This window comes from Lepisma saccharinum, chromosome 10 (assembly GCF_977018435.1).
Source record: "Lepisma saccharinum chromosome 10, izLepSacc3.1, whole genome shotgun sequence".
NCBI classification, from domain to species: domain Eukaryota; kingdom Metazoa; phylum Arthropoda; class Insecta; order Zygentoma; family Lepismatidae; genus Lepisma; species Lepisma saccharinum.
The window spans coordinates 85,115,723-85,135,515 of NC_139238.1; the positions used below are offsets into that span (position 1 = coordinate 85,115,723).

The 19,793-nt window shown below is 42.1% G+C and overlaps 1 protein-coding gene across 2 annotated transcripts in view; it reads left to right on the plus strand.

The window, feature by feature from the left end:
- The window catches only part of LOC145994408 (uncharacterized), a 301,805-nt gene that overhangs the window by 243,415 nt on the left and 38,597 nt on the right, over nucleotides 1–19,793 (plus strand). For both annotated transcript variants that reach the window (XM_083130533.1, XM_083130532.1), the window contains one exon: nucleotides 11,712–11,820. In XM_083130533.1, the coding sequence (XP_082986659.1) occupies nucleotides 11,739–11,820 (82 nt within the window). In that variant the 5' untranslated portion in view covers nucleotides 11,712–11,738. The remainder of the gene's footprint in view (nucleotides 1–11,711; nucleotides 11,821–19,793) is intronic.

Genomic DNA, 19,793 nt, shown 5'->3' on the forward strand with positions numbered 1-19,793 from the left:
ACAATACACTTGGCAGCGTCGGGTAGTGTGTTGGGAAGCAAGGTAGTCCCGTCCGGGCCCAAAGTGCTGTATCGCATCAGTGCGTCGTTGTCGTTGGCAGCTCTGCGAAAAGTGACGCGCAAACCACCCTTCCACATGATCTCCTTGTAGTCCGAGAAGAAACCGGGCAGCAGACGCATGGGAAACAGTACTGTGTGACTTTGAGTTTTGATTTTTGTACCTGCTTCGAATCCCCCTGCCTGGTAGTATGCTGCATCGGTCTTGGAGAGTTTCAGTGTTCCCACGGCAGTCGAGGTAATCCCGGGGTAGTCAACCCTATCGATGACGGTGCCGTGCTTTCTAACTTCCACCTGTGAGAATAGGTACGGCACAAAATTATCTACGAGTCTTAGGTTTGCGTTGGCAAGAAATGCTTCGCCGTTGTCTCTCTTCACTACATCAAACTTGACGTACAAATCAGCTCTGTGAGGGTGAATGAATCCATCCCCGACGTCCACATCGTATTCTATCTCTCGATTCGCTTCGTTAAGGTTGGCAAACGTGCGACGGTTGGGAGGGAAGGACTGCAACTCGTAACTTTCGATTTGTTCCATGATGGCTATTTATTATATGTTAATCTCCACGACGGTAGTGGTCGCGGCTCCTGCAAAATCAACCACCCCCCTCTTCTTGTCTGTCACTGTTAATTCTATGTTGTCTATGCGATTACGAGATACAGGAAAGTATATCGGTGGGGAGGGTGTGTAGATAATTGGCTCCATGAATTTAGAGTTTGGTTTGAACGTAGCGATAATACCTGTCTGCTTGTGACTCCCTGGGATGCCGTCAGAGGATTTGGTGATCATATCTTGATTATTTTTTTTACAGAGCAGTTCGGGTAGGTTGTTATTTATAGACCCCACCCCAATTTTTTTTGTTTTGTGTTCATGGCGATGGTCGTACCTAATGCGGCGACCCGTTCGCCCAGCGAGACGTCTCTGCTGACGAGTCTCCCGAAAGCTGCGTGCTCTAACTTTCTGTCAGCATCATGACGTACATCGAGATCGGTATTGGTATTGTAGGCAATATCGTGATCCTTGCATGCAGCATCCAGGGGATTCACACCCTTGTCGCCTCTCTTTAGTCGCTGTTCGAGTTTGGTACCGGGGCCGCGGTACTGGTAACCTGGCAAGTGCATCTTGAAGGGTAGCTTGTTGATGATGTCGTTCACGAGACCTCGACCTTCGGCCACGTTCCAAAATTTCGGAGGTAGGGTGTTGATGATTTTGATGAGGTACCCTATGCTTTTGTTGTTATTCACAATGAAGTTGGCAAGCTTGGAGCTAACCATGTCCACAATTCCTACCTTCTCGTTGCGAAAGTTGCTGTTGCCTGCATTCTCCTCTCCTGCAATAACCAACAACCTGTCTATGAGCTTGCGCACGTCGTCAACCCACACAAACTCTTTGGGCAGGTTGTTGTAGAGTTTGACGCCGCTGCCTGTTTTGACCTGGTTCCATATCGGCTTGATGAGGTTCTTGTATTTTTCGCCGCTGCTAGATTTGACGCGATTCTGCGTAGCGTCGTTGTTTTGGTACAAGGCATCCGTCATGATCAAAATTTCCTTGTAATTTTGGTAATCTTCGTCTGTGTAATCTCTTGGTTGCTTTTTTGGTGATGAGTTCCCACAGTCCAACCGTACCAGGATACCTGTTCCAGCTGTTTTTCTCACCCAAATTGACTTTCACGTTGTCACCCTCGAACGCGACTTTCGATTTTCCGATTTTCCAAACCACGCCCTCGTTGAGTTCCATGGTTGGGTACAATCCGAAAACCTCGCTTTTCTCGAACTAAACTCAACGGCCTGTTGATCAATCAATTTTCGGAACGCTGCTCTTCTTGCTGGAGCAGTGACGATTTCGGATTCGCGACGATCGACATGACGAGGAAACCCAACGACGGAAAATACAAAAACAAAATTAACGACTTTCTAAACGTTGCAACGTTGTGAGAAACGTTTCTCACAACGTTGCAACGTTTAGAAAGTCGTTAATTTTGTTTTTGTATTTTCCGTCGTTGGGTTTCCTCGTCATGTCGATCGTCGCGAATCCGAAATTGTCACTGCTCCAGCAAGAAGAGCAGCGTTCCGAAAATTGATTGATCAACAGGCCGTTGAGTTTAGTTCGAGAAAAGCGAGGTTTTCGGATTGTACCCAACCATGGAACTCAACGAGGGCGTGGTTTGGAAAATCGGAAAATCGAAAGTCGCGTTCGAGGGTGACAACGTGAAAGTCAATTTGGGTGAGAAAAACAGCTGGAACAGGTATCCTGGTACGGTTGGACTGTGGGAACTCATCACCAAAAAAAGCAACCAAGAGATTACACAGACGAAGATTACCAAAATTACAAGGAAATTTTGATCATGACGGATGCCTTGTACCAAAACAACGACGCTACGCAGAATCGCGTCAAATCTAGCAGCGGCGAGAAATACAAGAACCTCATCAAGCCGATATGGAACCAGGTCAAAACAGGCAGCGGCGTCAAACTCTACAACAACCTGCCCAAAGAGTTTGTGTGGGTTGACGACGTGCGCAAGCTCATAGACAGGTTGTTGGTTATTGCAGGAGAGGAGAATGCAGGCAACAGCAACTTTCGCAACGAGAAGGTAGGAATTGTGGACATGGTTAGCTCCAAGCTTGCCAACTTCATTGTGAATAACAACAAAAGCATAGGGTACCTCATCAAAATCATCAACACCCTACCTCCGAAATTTTGGAACGTGGCCGAAGGTCGAGGTCTCGTGAACGACATCATCAACAAGCTACCCTTCAAGATGCACTTGCCAGGTTACCAGTACCGCGGCCCCGGTACCAAACTCGAACAGCGACTAAAGAGAGGCGACAAGGGTGTGAATCCCCTGGATGCTGCATGCAAGGATCACGATATTGCCTACAATACCAATACCGATCTCGATGTACGTCATGATGCTGACAGAAAGTTAGAGCACGCAGCTTTCGGGAGACTCGTCAGCAGAGACGTCTCGCTGGGCGAACGGGTCGCCGCATTAGGTACGACCATCGCCATGAACACAAAACAAAAGAAATTGGGGTGGGGTCTATAAATAGCAACCTACCCGAACTGCTCTGTAAAAAAAATAATCAAGATATGATCACCAAATCCTCTGACGGCATCCCAGGGAGTCACAAGCAGACAGGTATTATCGCTACGTTCAAACCAAACTCTAAATTCATGGAGCCAATTATCTACACACCCTCCCCACCGATATACTTTCCTGTATCTCGTAATCGCATAGACAACATAGAATTAACAGTGACAGACAAGAAGAGGGGGGTGGTTGATTTTGCAGGAGCCGCGACCACTACCGTCGTGGAGATTAACATATAATAAATAGCCATCATGGAACAAATCGAAAGTTACGAGTTGCAGTCCTTCCCTCCCAACCGTCGCACGTTTGCCAACCTTAACGAAGCGAATCGAGAGATAGAATACGATGTGGACGTCGGGGATGGATTCATTCACCCTCACAGAGCTGATTTGTACGTCAAGTTTGATGTAGTGAAGAGAGACAACGGCGAAGCATTTCTTGCCAACGCAAACCTAAGACTCGTAGATAATTTTGTGCCGTACCTATTCTCACAGGTGGAAGTTAGAAAGCACGGCACCGTCATCGATAGGGTTGACTACCCCGGGATTACCTCGACTGCCGTGGGAACACTGAAACTCTCCAAGACCGATGCAGCATACTACCAGGCAGGGGGATTCGAAGCAGGTACAAAAATCAAAACTCAAAGTCACACAGTACTGTTTCCCATGCGTCTGCTGCCCGGTTTCTTCTCGGACTACAAGGAGATCATGTGGAAGGGTGGTTTGCGCGTCACTTTTCGCAGAGCTGCCAACGACAACGACGCACTGATGCGATACAGCACTTTGGGCCCGGACGGGACTACCTTGCTTCCCAACACACTACCCGACGCTGCCAAGTGTATTGTAAGGTCCATAGAGCTGCGCGTGCCAGTGGTAGAATACGAATCAAACTATGCTCTCAAGTACAAAGCCGACATCCTGAAGAATCCTCAAGTGTCCATTCAGTTTTATGGCTACCAGTGTGTGCAAAAACCTGCTTCCGGCAATCATTTCGAATTTGACGTAACCACGCAATTCAACAACATTCGGTACGACATGCCCGAGTTTGCAGTCGTACTCTTCCAGACAGGAAGAGGTAACAATCAGGAGAAAAATTCAAGCCAGTTCGACAACTGCAAGATTAAGAACATTTACCTCAAAAATGGCAGGAACGAAGTTTTCCCACGTGAGAACTACAACCTAAACATCGCAGAAGAGGACTACCTGAAACTGTACGAGGCGTACACAGCTTACAAACGAGTGACTTCCGGTAACGTGGACGTGTACTACAATCCAAACGAGTTCATAGCTCGCAGACCCATGTTCGTCATCAACACATCTAAAAGAAAGCAGGTGGTTGTTAACGATCGCACCAACATCAAGATTGTGTGCGAGTTCCACGATGCCTTGCCTGCCGACACTCTGTGTAGCGTCATCCTCATCGCGGAGAAAACTTTTGTGTATGATGTCAGGAACGAGCGAGTAACCGAACAGTTTTAAGAAAAAATATATACTGACCAAAGGTCCTTTGTTAACCTGCAACGCTGTGTCCAGGATGTACTGCAAGAAGTAGAGGTTGATAATGAAACATCTTCTTACAATATATATACACACTGCCTGTCAACACCTTGTTTTGTGGTCAATCTGAAAATATAATAAAATTAAATCATGCTTGAGCGCGCAATATTGATACGGCCTAGTGAGTTGGCAACATTAGTAGACCCAAATGGAGAATTCTGCGACCGAAAATGAGGCTCGGTGAGGCTCGCCTTAATAGTTTGCTCTTGTAAGGCATAAGCCTTATTTTCTCGCAGTGTTGCCAACATCTTACTCGAAAAAATCACCAAGGTTTCTCTCCACGTTCCACTACATAGGATATCCTCGGGCAAGGCATCGTGAAACTCGCAGACGATCTTGATGTTGGTTCGATCGTTGACCACAACCTTCTTTCTCTTAGATGTGTTGATGACGGTCATGGGTCTCCATGCTTTGAATTCGCTGGGCGTGTAGTACATGTCCACGCTTCCCTCGGTCACGCGTTTGTAAGCCGAGAACGCTTCGTAAAGTTTGAGGTAATCGTTTTTGGTCACGTCGAGGTTGTAATTCTCGTGCGGGAACACTTCGTTTCTACTGTTCTTCGGATAAACGTTCTTGATCTTGCAGTCGTCGAACTTCCTGGAATCTTTTTCCTGATTTTTGTCCCTCCCAGTCTGAAAAAGCACTACGATGAAATCTGGCATGTCGAACTGTATGTTGTTGAACTGCGTCGCATCAGTGCATCAGTGCATCGTTGTTGTTGGCAGCTCTTCGAAACGTGATTCTCAGTCCTCTCTTCCACATAATCTCCTTGTAGTCCGAGAAGAATCCCGGAAGCAAACGCATGGGAAAAAGCACCGTGTGACTTCTCGTCGATATTTTGGTTCCCGCTTCGAATCCCCCGGCCTGGTAGTACGCTGCGTCTGTTTTGGATAATTTCAAAGTTCCCACTGCCGTCGACGTGATGCCTGGATAATCTATTCTGTCGATGACGGTGTTGTGTTTCCTCACCTCCACCTGCGAGAACAGGTGAGGCACGAAGTTGTCCACAAGTATCAAGTTTGCTGCTGCGGGAAACGCGTCTCCACTTTCTTTCTTCACCACATCGAATTGAAGATAGAGGTCCGCTCTGTGAGGATGAACAAACCCGTCGCCTACGTCCACATCATATTCGATCTCTCTGTTCGCTTCGTTCAAATTTCCAAACATAGGTTCTATTCATATTTTTACTCATGTATAGACATACATGATGAATCAGCAAACATATTTTTTCCAAGTCTTGCCGTTTCCAAAATAACCTTATTTCCACTCACCATTTTCGATTTCCGAGCATAGGTTCTATTCATATTTTACTCACATATAGACGTACGTGATGAATCCGAAAACAGATTTCTCCTAAGTCTTACCGTTTCCAAGATAACCCCACTTCCGGTCGCTATTTTCGATTTCCGAACATAGGTTCTATTCATACTTTTTCTCACGTATAGGTGTACGTGATGAATCAGCAAACATATTTTTTCTAAGTCTTACCGTTTCCAAGATAACCCCACTTCCGGTTGCCATTTTCGATTTCCGAACATAGGTTCTATTCATATTTTTACTCACGTATAGGTGTACGTGATGAATCTGAAAACAGATTTCTCCTAAGTCTTACCGTTTCCAAGATAACCCCACTTCCGGTCGCCATTTTGGATTTCCGAACATAGGTTCTATTTATACTTTTTCTCACATATAGGTGTACGTGATGAATCCGCAAACAGATTTCTTCTAAGTCTTACCGTTTCCAAGATAACGCCACTTCCGGTCGCCATTTTGGATTTCCGAACATAGGTTCTATTCATACTTTTTCTCACGTATAGGTGTACGTGATGAATCCGCAAACAGATTTCTTCTAAGTCTTACCGTTTCCAAGATAACGCCACTTCCGGTCGCCATTTTGGATTTCCGAACATAGGTTCTATTCATACTTTTTCTCACATATAGGCGTACGTGATGAATCCGCAAACAGATTTCTCCTAAGTCTTACCGTTTCCAAGATAACGCCACTTCCGGTCGTCATTTTGGATTTCCGAACATAGGTTCTATTCATACTTTTTCTCACATATAGGTGTACATGATGAAACCACAAACAGATTTCTCCTAAGTTTTACTGTTTCCAAGATAACCCCACTTCCGGTCGCCATTTTGGATTTCCGAGCATAGGTTCTATTCATACTTTTTCTCACATATAGGCGTACGTGATGAATCCGCAAACAGATTTTTTTTTGCTAAGTCATGAATTGGAGGGTTCTATGACAAACTATATTAATTCTCGTAAGAGAACAGAACGTGTCCTACAGGGCAAGTTAAGAGGGCATGTGCATGGCCAAAGTAGCAGCTAGCCTCTCCCCTTTCAACGTGAACTTGGGAGTGGCGCAAATTTCACGCCGGAACAGGCGTTCTGCCCGGCACGGAAGTTGATGTTTATCGCAGCGTTACAAATCCAGCCGGTTGTACGGAAGCTGATCTTCACGTGTATTTTTCACGAGACACGCTAAACGCCACGTGCATACGCAAGATCATGGCCTTGCGTAAAAAATCAAAAAATTAAAAAAAAACAATAAGACTTTACCGCCAGGCAAACTGCTCGAAATGGACGCCAAACAGAACACAGCTAAATTGATGATGAATAGCATGTATGGTCAGATGTACGAATTGAAAAACATTCCAGAAGAGATTCGCCCGCACGTCAATCAATTCTACGTTCGAAGGCCATACGGGAAAACCTTTACTTTTTTGGTTGGGCACCACGCCAGGGGGCCAGGAATCCTAAAAAACAACAATTATTATTATTTTGTCTGTTTGCTTGCGTCACAATACACGCGCACGCGTGTGTGTGTGTGTGTGTGTGTGACACATCGTTCCCCCGAGAGAGGTTTACAAAGGTCACGATATACAAACATTGTCGGAGTTGGAAAATTACGATATGGTGTATTCGCTCATTACTGTTGCCAGCCATAAATCTCTTTTTCTCTTTTCATCTTACAGCAACGCTGGCATCTCTATTTTTTTTTAGTTGTAAGTAAATTGCCAACACACTCTAGTTAATAATACTACATATTATACACACACACACGCACACACATACTGTGTTGCCATCCATCTCTCTCTCTTTTACGGCAGTACATATTTGTTGCCGGCTCCCCTTGTTTAGTGTGTGTAGGTTGGCAAAAATTGCTTTATGCACTGTAAGGCAAGCCTCAAGCAAGGTTGCCAGCTCCTTGCTTTAGGTTAGGTTAGACCAAAAAAGGCTGTAGGTAGGCTGTCGGTTGTTTAACTCTTCCCCCTCTCTCTCTCCTCTCTCTTTTTTGTAAAAAGCTATGGCAAAAATACCAGTAGGTTGGCAACCTTGCTTTATGCACTGTAAGGCAAGTCTTAAGTAAACTTGCCAGCTCCTTGCTTTAGGCTAGGTTAGACCTGGTTAGGTTAGGTTAGGTTAGGTTAGGTTAGAGTGGGTTAGGTTAGGTTAGGTTAGGTTAGGTTAGGTTAGAGTAGGTTAGGTTAGGTTAGGTTAGGTTAGAGTGGGTTAGGTTAGGTTAGGTTAGGTTGGGTGTTGGCAGCTGTCGGTTGTTTAACTCTTCCCTCTCTCTCTCCTCTCTCTCTCTCTCTCCTTTCTCTCTCACCTCTTTCTCTCCTCTCTCTTTTTTGTAAAAGGCCATGGCAAAAATACCAGTAGGTTGGCAATTTTGCTTTATGCACTGTAAGGCAAGCCTCAAGCAAGATTGCCAGCTTCTTGCTTTAGGTTAGGTTAGACCAAGACAAAAACCTTGGTGATTTTTTTCAAGTAAGGAGTTAACAACACTGCGAGTCCCATTTTCGGTTGCAGAACTCTCAAGCAAGATTGCCAGCTCCTTGCTTTAGGTTAGGTTAGACCAAAGAAAAACCTTGGTGATTTTTTCGAGTAAGAAGTTGGCAACACTGCGAGCCCCCTGAGCCCCACTTCCGGTTTGTGAACTCTCAAGCAAAATTGCCAACTCCTTGCTGTTTTAGGTTAGGTTAGACCAAAAAACCTTGGTGATTTTTTCAAATAAGCGGTTGGCAACACTGCGAGCCCCCTGAGCCCCAAAAGAGGTTGCAGAACTCCCCCACCTGCACTACTTATATATAATGCAAATTCGAAGTCTCCAGTTATTTTTGCACCTATATTTTGTGATTACTTGAGGGATATTTTAATATTCCGGTTCAGGTGTTGAATATTTTGAAGGAAAACTCTGCTAGAGGGATGCTCCCATCTGCACCCATTAATTTTTAATCAACATTTTGAACAACTTCTAATTGTTACAGTTTTTCAAGCATCGGTATCAGTGGAAACCGGTATGAGTATCGGTCCAAAGCAAGGACGTATTTTTGGAGGGCGGCTGGGGCCGGACCCCCGGGAAAGACTTACTAAGTACAAAAATTAAATAACGAAAAATAATGAAATAATAAATTAACTAAAATTAAATAATGAATATACAGATTGTTGTTTACTCGATGGTTATTTATTTCTTCCCAACTTATTGCAAGGCAAGGATTATATTGGGACCATACGACTTTGGATGATAGTACCAAAGAAGATTTATGCAAGATCTATTACTACTTATAATAATAATATGCACAAAATATTACCAGGAACTTTATTTTTCGTCAACTAGATCTAACATCTTTATGTATTCAATAAATATTCAATTCTTTATCAATTTGACAATAATTTCCTTGCCATGGCAGTTATTTTTGTACATGTTTTGCCGACCTTAACTACGCGTAAGGTAAATAATGAATACGTGATATCACTATTCTTATTCCGGTTTACCTATTCATATAATAACAATATAATAATCAATTCTAATATTTTAATTAATACTATATTAATGAATGTAGTATAATTATTTTAATTTAAACATTATTATTATTAATATTAGACACTTGGTTCGCCCCTCCCCCGAAATGTATTTCTAGATACGTGCCTGATCGAAAGTGATATCGGCTGAGTCCAATTTTAAATGCGATTTCATAAGTAATGGTAGCTTATTCAGTTTGTGATATTAAATAAGTGATAGCACTAAACAATCTTTTACTTCTGAGATGTTTGTCTAAAGTAAACTTTGCGTGCCTGATATATTCGAAGTACGCCTTCCCCGACATCTTGTTCACGGGACGCCGGCTTGTAATTAGATGGTCCCGGGTTCGATCCCCAGTGGAGGCACGTAGTGGTTAGGATGCCACTGTGAACTTTAGGTCCAGTCTCGATTAGCACATCTGTACATAAAGTGGTTTTAAAAGCAAACTCAAACAATCGATGGCGTAGTGGTAACGTCGTCGCCTTGTAACCAAGAGGTTCCGTGCAGGGTCGTTAAAGTTCCAAGAACCCGTAAATTGTAATGGGTTCTATTTGGTTCCGCCGCAATACCGGAACGTTTTTCCTCGCACAATTTAAATTCGGTACAAGTTGCGTATTGTTTCATTGAAAAAAAGGTTCCTGGACCGTATTAAATTCATACTGAAAAAAGGTTCCTGGACCGAATTGAAATACTTTAAATATAAAAAGGTACATTACTGTCTAGAGCCCATTTGCACATGCTGATCTTCTCTCCTGGACCGGAATTGAATTTATTTAAACTTCCTGGACCTTTAACTACCCTGGTTCCGGGTTCGAAATCCGGTACAGGCATGTAGTGTTTTGGATCCCACTCTAAATTGTAGGCCCAGTCCTGATTAACCTATTTGAGCATAAAATGGACTTAAGGCAACATTTCAGTCAATTTAATTTAAACTGTATGTCCAGTTCCGATTACCCTGTCTTTGCATAAAGTGGACAAGTATTGTCTCCCAGGCCAGAGGTGTAAACATGGCGGTGTATCGGTGGTGGTAGCGACACTAGCGCCACAGTGGTCATTTGAAACGCAGATAGCGAGTAGTTACTCCTGTTTCGATAGATAGTTTAGACAGTTTCCTTAAGAACATGGCAAAGGACGATGATATTCAGTGCGTAGCAGGAGCGTATATTCGAGGCTATCTAGGCTATCTGCAAAGCCTGAAGTCTAGAGAATAAAATACAGGAGGAAAATCGATCAGAAATTGCAAATAAAATTATTCATATCAGTGAAATGATGATGGTGATTCTGGAGTTGGCAACCTGATTTCTTGTGAGTTGGCAACCTGATTTCTTGTGAGTTGGCAACCTGGTTTCTTCTGAGTTGGCAACCTGGTTTCTTGTGAGTTGGCAACCTGGTTTCTTGTGAGTTGGCAACCTGATTTCCTCTGAGTTGGCAACCTGATTTCCTCTGAGTTGGCAACCTGATTTCCTCTGAGTTGGCAACCTGATTTCCCATGAGTTGGTAACCTGATTTCCTATGAGTTGGTAACCTGATTTCCTATGAGTTGGTAACCTGATTTCCTATGAGTTGGTAACCTGATTTCCTATGAGTTGGTAACCTGAGTTCTTGTGAGTTGGCAACCCTATTTCCTATGAGTTGGTAACCTGATTTCCTATGAGTTGGTAACCTGATTTCTTGCGAGTTGGCAACCTGATTTCCTATGAGTTGGCAACCTGATTTCCTATGAGTTGGTAACCTGATTTATTATGAGTTGGCAACCTGATTTCCTATGAGTTGGCAACCTGATTTCCTATGAGTTGGCAACCTGATTTCCTATGAGTTGGCAACCTGATTTCCTATGAGTTGGCAACCTGATTTCCTATGAGTTGGCAACCTGATTTCTTATGAGTTGGCAACCTTATTTCTTATGAGTTGGCAACCTTATTTCTTATGAGTTGGCAACCTTATTTCTTATGAGTTGGCAACCTGATTTCTTATGAGTTGGCAACCTGATTTCTTATGAGTTGGCAACCTGATTTCTTAGGAGTATTTCTATTCATAGCCTAGGACCATGTGACATAGTGAGATAGCCAAAGATCTTGGACTCAGAATACGCCACTGGTGCGTAGGTATGAAGTTGCATGCACTTGTATTACGTAGTAGAAGATGTGTAGTGGATACCAGATGGCTGATTGTAAACTGTTCTATTTGCAAGCTGTCTTCGCGCCGGACGAGAGGTGGCATGGTGGGCGAGCGGAGAAAGACCGAAGCGATCCACCGCGTGAGAAAGACCAAGGCGAAGGTGCGGTTCAACCGCCCGGCAGGTACTTAAGTCTTTCGCTGAGTCCTCCACTAACTCTCCTAATTACCTTAGCCACTAATCCCCCTTTGGCGGCTGAAGGTCTCGTTTGCCTGCGCTTATTTAAAGTTAACAGCTTGTGTTTGCTTTGCATTAACGAGTGATGCTTGCTACCCCAACTTAGAGGCGCGTTTTTTCTTTCATAGTTTAGTGCACTTATGTTTTACTTAGCTGTAAGAAGTTCCTAGTTGCACCGGAAGGAGTTGTCGTTGACTGGACGGTGAATTCTAAAACGATATTTGCGGCTGTAGAATAGAACAACGCTTATGAGGAACTGCAAATTAGGAAGAAGCAGGGTTTCCAACTACTTGAAAATGCTGCAAAAGTCAGGGAAATAAACTAGCAGTGAAAAGGTCACGGGTTTTTTGACGAATGTTTTGTTTTAAAAATGTATTTTTTCATCATTTTCAACAATGTTGAATGAACTTGATTTTAGGTTAAAAGGAAAAGCTCACCCATGTACATGGGGCATGTGAGGTGTGTGGAAGTATGGACACAATCTCGGCAAATTTGTGTAGGATATGTGGTCAGCGCCTTTACCTCCCAGGGTTGCTCCTCCAAGTATCCATTTATTAGAGGCTGAGTGAAAAATTCCCAGCTGAGATTAATTCACCCCTAGATTCGAACCCGGGTGTCCTGCGTTGCGCGAAGGCACCCTACCTACTGGGCCACTTTGGCTCTTTGATTCGTTTGATTACCCGAATCACTGTGTCTCCACCAGCTATAGAACCTGGGACCCCTTGATTACAAGGCGACGACGTTACCACTACGCCATCGGGGAGGAAACAAACAATATGTAAAACACATTCTAGTATTAAATAAATTATGTATAATATTAGAATTTGTATTCAGGCAATTTAAGATTTCTGACTCTCAAGATAGAATAAAATTAACATTTAATTTAATGTTTAAAATAGAGGTTCAAGGATATTTGTCATGGAATGTCCCAAAGAAATTTCTAAATAGAGTAGCAGCACATCTTTGTTCTCCCTGTCTCCACTTCTAACTAGATTTTGATTGATTTGGTGTTTTAAGTCCACTTTATGCACAGTAAGGTTAATCGGGACTGGACCTACAGTTTAAAGTGGGATCCAAACCACTATGTGCCTCCACCGGGAATCGAACCCGGCACCCCTTGATTACAAGGCGACGACGCTACCACTGCGCCATCGGGGAAGCCTCTTCTAACTAGAAGATTCGCAGCCTTTCGTCCATTTCTTCATCAATTTCCGCGGTCGATGTGGCGACGTGAAACGAGCTCCATGGTCCCCACTGGAGGCCGGGATTAAACGCTGATCTTCCGCCGACCTCAAAGAGCCGATCTGGACCTGTCGCGGCCGGTGGCCAGTGTAGCGTGTTAATTGGATTCTGGTACACGAACCATTAATCCTATCGATGGCCCCGTGACCTTTTGCCACGTACTAATTTCTCCCCGGTCCCATTGTCAGCACTTACTGGTTCTACATGTATCAGCCTATTCTCCATGTACTGAAAGAACGAGGTTAATGTGAACTAAATCTTGTGACTTCTGAAAAGTAGTTCCTTTTCTATGTGTTAAGTCGGGTGTTATGTCGCTCATGAATATATTGGTCGTAGCTGTAACAATATAGCAGCTACGTTGAGTGACATGGCTTTATTGCATGCATTATATTCCTACGCGGAAGGTTACTATTAGATTTCTCAGAAAAAAATAGTTCTTTTTCTAGATCTTAGTTCTTTTTGCTCGTAAATATATTCCTTCCTGCTGTATGCTTCATAAAATAAGGTTCCTCGACTTCAGCGTTGAGTGTAATGGCTTTATCACGCGCACTATATTCATGTGCGCAAGAATCCCGCATGTCTGCCATTCCAACAACCAATGAGATTTCTCAGAAGAATTACTTCGTTTCCTACGTGTTGTTTCTGGTGTTACTTCGCCCATTCTTAACTATACTGCTCACAATATATGGCGCTACAACTTAATATAACAGCTACCGTGAGTTGTATGTCTTCGTCATATGCACTATATTCCCGCGCGCAAGAATACTGCATAGCTGCCATTGAAATAAACAATAGGAAGTATCAGAAGCGACGTGTATTTGTTTATATTGACTTTGTTCTTATACTGGACAGAGAATAGAAGCCTCCGAAATGTGTGTCTACCGGAGAATGTTGAAGATCAAATGGATAGACAGAGGAATAAAGAGAGATGAAGATCGAACGTTCCAAGAAGATGCAGGAAGACAGGTCATATCATGAGGCATGAGTGAATATTAAAAAGAAGTAACGAAGTTGATTAGCCCAGCATGCAAATTGTGAAAGCCACGAGCAAGAGTCTATTTTTGTTCGTTAGCTATTAGATTTCTGCATGCTGCATTTTTAGCATAGGCGCATTGCTGACTTAATGCTTGAATACCTCAAGAATAATCTTTGGGATGCACGTGTACTCAGTATGGCCCGCGTTTTCATGTACGAGGCGTGTCCGGAAAGAAAGGTTACAGCCCGTATAGGCCGAAAGGTGATGTTTTTAGTGCTTACGTTGGCAACACTGGCTTCGACCTTCATCCTTCCGCTTTTGTCTCGCGGCCGTTCGTCATTGTTACCTGGAATCTAGTTCGAGTAACACGTACTGACAATGGCTGCGCCGGTTCAGAATCCGGCTAAATGTGAAGTGCGCTCCGTCTTACGTTTTCTCCATGCAAAACTTGATAACGGCACCCGGCAGCACAATTAATTCTGCTCCATATTGCCAAACCTTGCAATGCCTTCGACGGGCCATTCAGAAGAAACGCAGGGGAAGTTGACAAATGGCGTCCGCCTGCTTCATGACAACGCTCGGGCTCACACAGCGAATGTCACCAAGGCGCTTCTCAAAGGATTCAAGTAGGAAGTTTTGGATCATCCGCCATACATCCCGGACCTTGTGCCCAGCGACTTCCACTTGTTTCTTCACCTTAAGAAACATCTTGCAGGACGATGAAGAGATCAAGAACGAAGTTGAAATGTGGTTCCAGCAGCAGGCGGCTGAATTCTATGACTGTGGAATACAGACGCTAGTACCTAGAAGTAGTTGTATTTACGGTACGGACAGCGCCGGAAAGTATGAACCCCCCCTCAAGCAGATTTGCTCTACTTAAAACTTGCTCAACATGGCCATATGAGCTTTTTTCTCTAGTGTGGAACCCCTGTTTAATCCAAGATTTATGTAAAAATGCCCTCGGGAATATTTCGGAAAGTATGACCCCCTCTGATTGATGAGGCTACACTTATAAAAGGCACTTCTGTGAGATTGCTGTCCATAAATTTGTTAAAAATATGCCCCTCTTGATATTGTATGATATCTTAAGTATAGTAACTGTTATAGTGCCCTAGCGTGTATAGATTTCAAAATTTTGTTAATATTGCATTTTTCAGAAAATTCTATTTATAAAAATTGGACATTTACAGCTTAAGTATTGCATATATCAGGAAAATTATAGAGACATAAAATGTAGAGAATCATGTCTAAAATATGCCTACAAAATTTCAAGTCTCTAGTACTGATAGTTTTTGAAAAATCTCAAATCCAAAAAATTATCGATTTTTTAACAAAACTTCTAAATCTCATCCAGAATTGAAATAAACAACTCCCATGCCTCTATCTTGAAAAATAGGTAAGTTATTCAAGATCTAGAGAACAACAAGATATTTTGAAAAATTTATAGAGACCAAAAAGTTGCATCTTGCCATGCCCAGTCCAAAGCAACAAACCCCATGTCTCTAGGATTCATGGTTCCAGAGATAATCAAAATCCAAAAAATTATCGATTTTTTCAAAATTTGAGTATGTTGCTCAGGGGGCTATGCTGAGTCACCCCATAAAATATTACTGGCCTAGGATCAAAATTAGTGAAAATAGCAAAAATAAAACAATCGATTTTTTCAAAATTTCAGTATGTTGCTCTGGGGGCCATGCAGAGTCACCCCATAAAATATTACTGGCCTAGGATCAAAATTAGTGACAGAATGCAGAAACAAAAATTATAATAGGGCTTGGATACAGCTACCAGCCACTATATTTTTATTTTGAACACAGCACTTAAAACTAAGCCAAGATGCACCCCCACCCTTACCCACCCCCACCTACACACATACACACACACACACACACACATACACACCTATACACACATACACACATACACGCATACACATATTTATTTCTGGTTTAAGTTCAATTGGGCACCAGGTTCAATTTACATATCTAATATTAAAACAATGTAATTCTTCTAGAATTGCTCCGTGACAACAGACCCATCTATGTGCAAATGCCTGAACTCGGTGAATGCTTGGGAACAAGTCCATTTTTTTCATTATGTCAACATTTTTAACTTCTTTTGCCAGTAATAGGGAAATGGTGGCAAGCAATAAACAAAGTACTTTGGAGCTGAATATTCCTTTCTTAGACGTCGTATATTACTAAAATATCTTTAATTCACATATTTTCTCATACCGCTGTATCTTGTTCTATTAGGCCTCTTCGAGAACATTGCCTATTAGGACTCTTCGAGAACATTGCCTATTAGTAAAATAATAGGGCAAGCATATGGCAGTATGGGGATATGTGAATTGGTGGTTTCTTCAATTCAGATAAAAGGATTGAATAGAAACTAGGATATTTTGCATTTGTTATATTCAATTTCTTTGTTGTAATCTGTTCATATATAAAATCAAGCCCCGAGAAAGTATAAGATCAATACTTGAACAATATGTGCGCATGACGGCCCCAAAGCGGTGGGATCGATACTTTCTGCACAGCGATCAGCTCATTTCGAGCCCAGCACCGGCGTGTCGATCAATATTTGGAGCAGCGATCCTTTACAAATTAGTTCCAGACAATTCCGCTCCCCTAAGCGTGGAGGCGCTGCGGTCTCGATTGCATGTATGCTCAGCAGAAAAACGGGATACATTCAGAAGAAAGTACTTCGGCAAAAATGTTAGAGAATAGCTCATGTTTCTGAATGTACCCCCACAGTGTTTCTATTGGCTCTGTAAAACTATAAAAGCCAGGGTACAGTGCAGATTCTTCACCATTGCTGGATTGGCAGTGGAACCCACTGCTCCACCAAAGTATAGGAGACTTGAAGCATATAATTTGGCGGAATAATCCAAGTAAGGTCATATATACATACACATACAAAGCACAGTGCTGAACTCAACTGATCCAGCATAGAGTTTTGAATTTGAACCCCAAGAAATTGTATATAAATACCAAAGCCAAAACTATTAATACACATACACACATACACACACACACAAAGCATAGTGCTGAACTCAACTGATCCAGCATAAAGTTTTGAATTGAATCCCAGGAAATTGTATATAAATACCAAAGCCAAAATATTAAGTGTATACACACATACATACATACACACACATACAAAGTACAGTGCTGAACCCATCTGATTTTTAATTCAGTATAAAGTTTTGAATTGAAACCCAGGAAATTGTATATAATAAACAACAACAAAAATGCCAAGTCAAAAATATTGTAATCAGTGCAATAAAAATATATCCAGCCCCAATTGGGCCAAGCATCAAAAGATTTGTAACCCGGACAAATACAGAACTCCTACAAAAATTTGCCCCAAATGCAATAGAAAATACAGCATGCAATACTTCACATATACACATAAAGATACTTGCTCTGCACAACCATCTACATCTGGTCTGAAAAGAAGGCACGAAGCACCTGTTAATGCCAGAGCAGCAAAACAGCCACGCTATGAACCCATCCGTAGCAGTTTTAACGGCCAATTAAGAGATCACCGGTTTGTATCAGAGCCAAGATGTGGCATTGAGAATTTCTTGAACAGTATAAATTCTGATCTGCAGGCAATTCTTAATGCACAAAATGGCTCTTATAAGCTCTCCCTCAAATTGTTTGTACAATATAAGAAACCAAACGGCACAAAATTTACACATCCCCACTTAACAGAAACTGTACCTGTATATTCAAATGCAAATTCAGACACAATAATAGGCAATTTGATAGATCAATTAAATATCAAACACTCTGAATTTGCGGCAAAAGAGTCAGGATGGAGCCTATGCGGTTCATCACACAAGTTATATGTTCATATTTCTGAATTCAGCCCATTACAAGGATCCACTTATGTGCCATTGCCTGCCAATATCAAAAACAAAAGAGCCGTGGTCAATATAAAAAATACCGACCAGAAATGCTTTTTGTGGTGTATATTAGCTGCCTTGTATCCAGTTTCAAGGGATCCTCAGAGAATAACTTATTACAAACACCATGAACATCTTTTTGACGAAGCAATGGAGGGTTTAGAATATCCAATGTCTATTCCGAATATTGATAAATTTGAAAAAAGGGCCAGGCACATCAACGGCAAACAATTATCTATTAATGTATTTATTTGTTCCACTGGCAATTGCCCGATAGCACCTCTCAGAATCAGTACAATTGATGATGAAGCTGCAATTCCGATTGATCTGCTCTTAATTGAAGAGGATGATACATACCATTACACTCTAATACATAATCTTCAAGCTTTAGTGAGAACACAACTAGACAAAACTCATACAATATTTAAGTTGTGCAGAAGATGTTTAACTGTATTTGATGGTCAAAAAATGGTGAAGGGGGTTCGGGAAGAGAATGCAGAAATTGCTAAAAACAAGTTAATTGAGCATCTGAAATACTGTGGCAACCATAAACCTGTTCATATGGTGATGCCCAATCCAAGTGAAAATTGCAAATTCAAAAAGTATGAAGCCTTGTTGGAACACCCTGTATATATTGTCTGTGATTTCGAATCGAACCTCAAATCTCTTGCATTCTGTAGCCCAGATCCAGAAGAATCTTCAAGTACACCATACCAGCTACATGAACCTTCCAGTTTTTGTTATATGGTTATACGGGATGGTGTAGCTAGTGAGCCGTGCTTATACATGGGACCAGATGCCATCAAAGAATTTGCACATAGAATAGAAAATGAGTGCCGTGACATAGCATCTAACATCTTATTAAAATCAAAGCCCATGTTGCCTTTAACAGAGGAACAGATTGAAGATTTCAACAATGCAGAAAAATGCCCGGTATGTGATTGTGAATTTTCAGATACAAATATCAAGGTTCATCACCATTCTCATACAGATGGTCGATATAGACAGGCCCTGTGTAATAGCTGTAATATTAAGATCAAGAGACCAAGATTTGTCCCCATATTTTGCCATGGAGCATCCAATTATGATTTCCATCATCTGATCAGGTACGAGGGGTTTGAGAAGCAGAATTTAAATATTTTAGCTGAAAATGATGAAAAATATATATCTATTAGCAAGATAATTAAAGTTGATGGTGTTCCTATTCACATAAGATTTCTTGATTCTTACAGATTTTTATCTGCTAGCCTGGCCACACTGACCACTCAATTATCTGATGATGACTTGAAAATCACACGTGCCTTGTTTCCAGATCAGGACCTGAAATTAATTAGGCGGAAGGGTGTATATCCATACGACTATGTTACAGGATTTTCTAAATTTGATGAGTGTTCCCTGCCACCACAAGAAGCATTTTACAGCAAAATCAGAGGATCTGGAATTACTGATGAAGATTATCACCATGCCAAATTGATGTGGAAAAGTTTAAAATGCAAGACATTTGGTGATTATCACATGGCTTATTTGAAACTTGATGTGACCCTCTTAGCTGATATAATCCAGACATTCAGAAAATCTTCCATGCAAAATTATGGACTGGACCCAGTGTATTTTTTCAGTGCTCCGGGCCTAGCATGGTCTGCAATGTTTTTCAAAACTAAAATGCAATTGGATCTAATCCACGATCAAGATATGTATCTGTTTATGGAGAAATGTATAAGAGGAGGGATGGTGCAATGTTCCCAGAGATATGCCAGAGCAAATAACAAGCATATGCCTGATTATGATC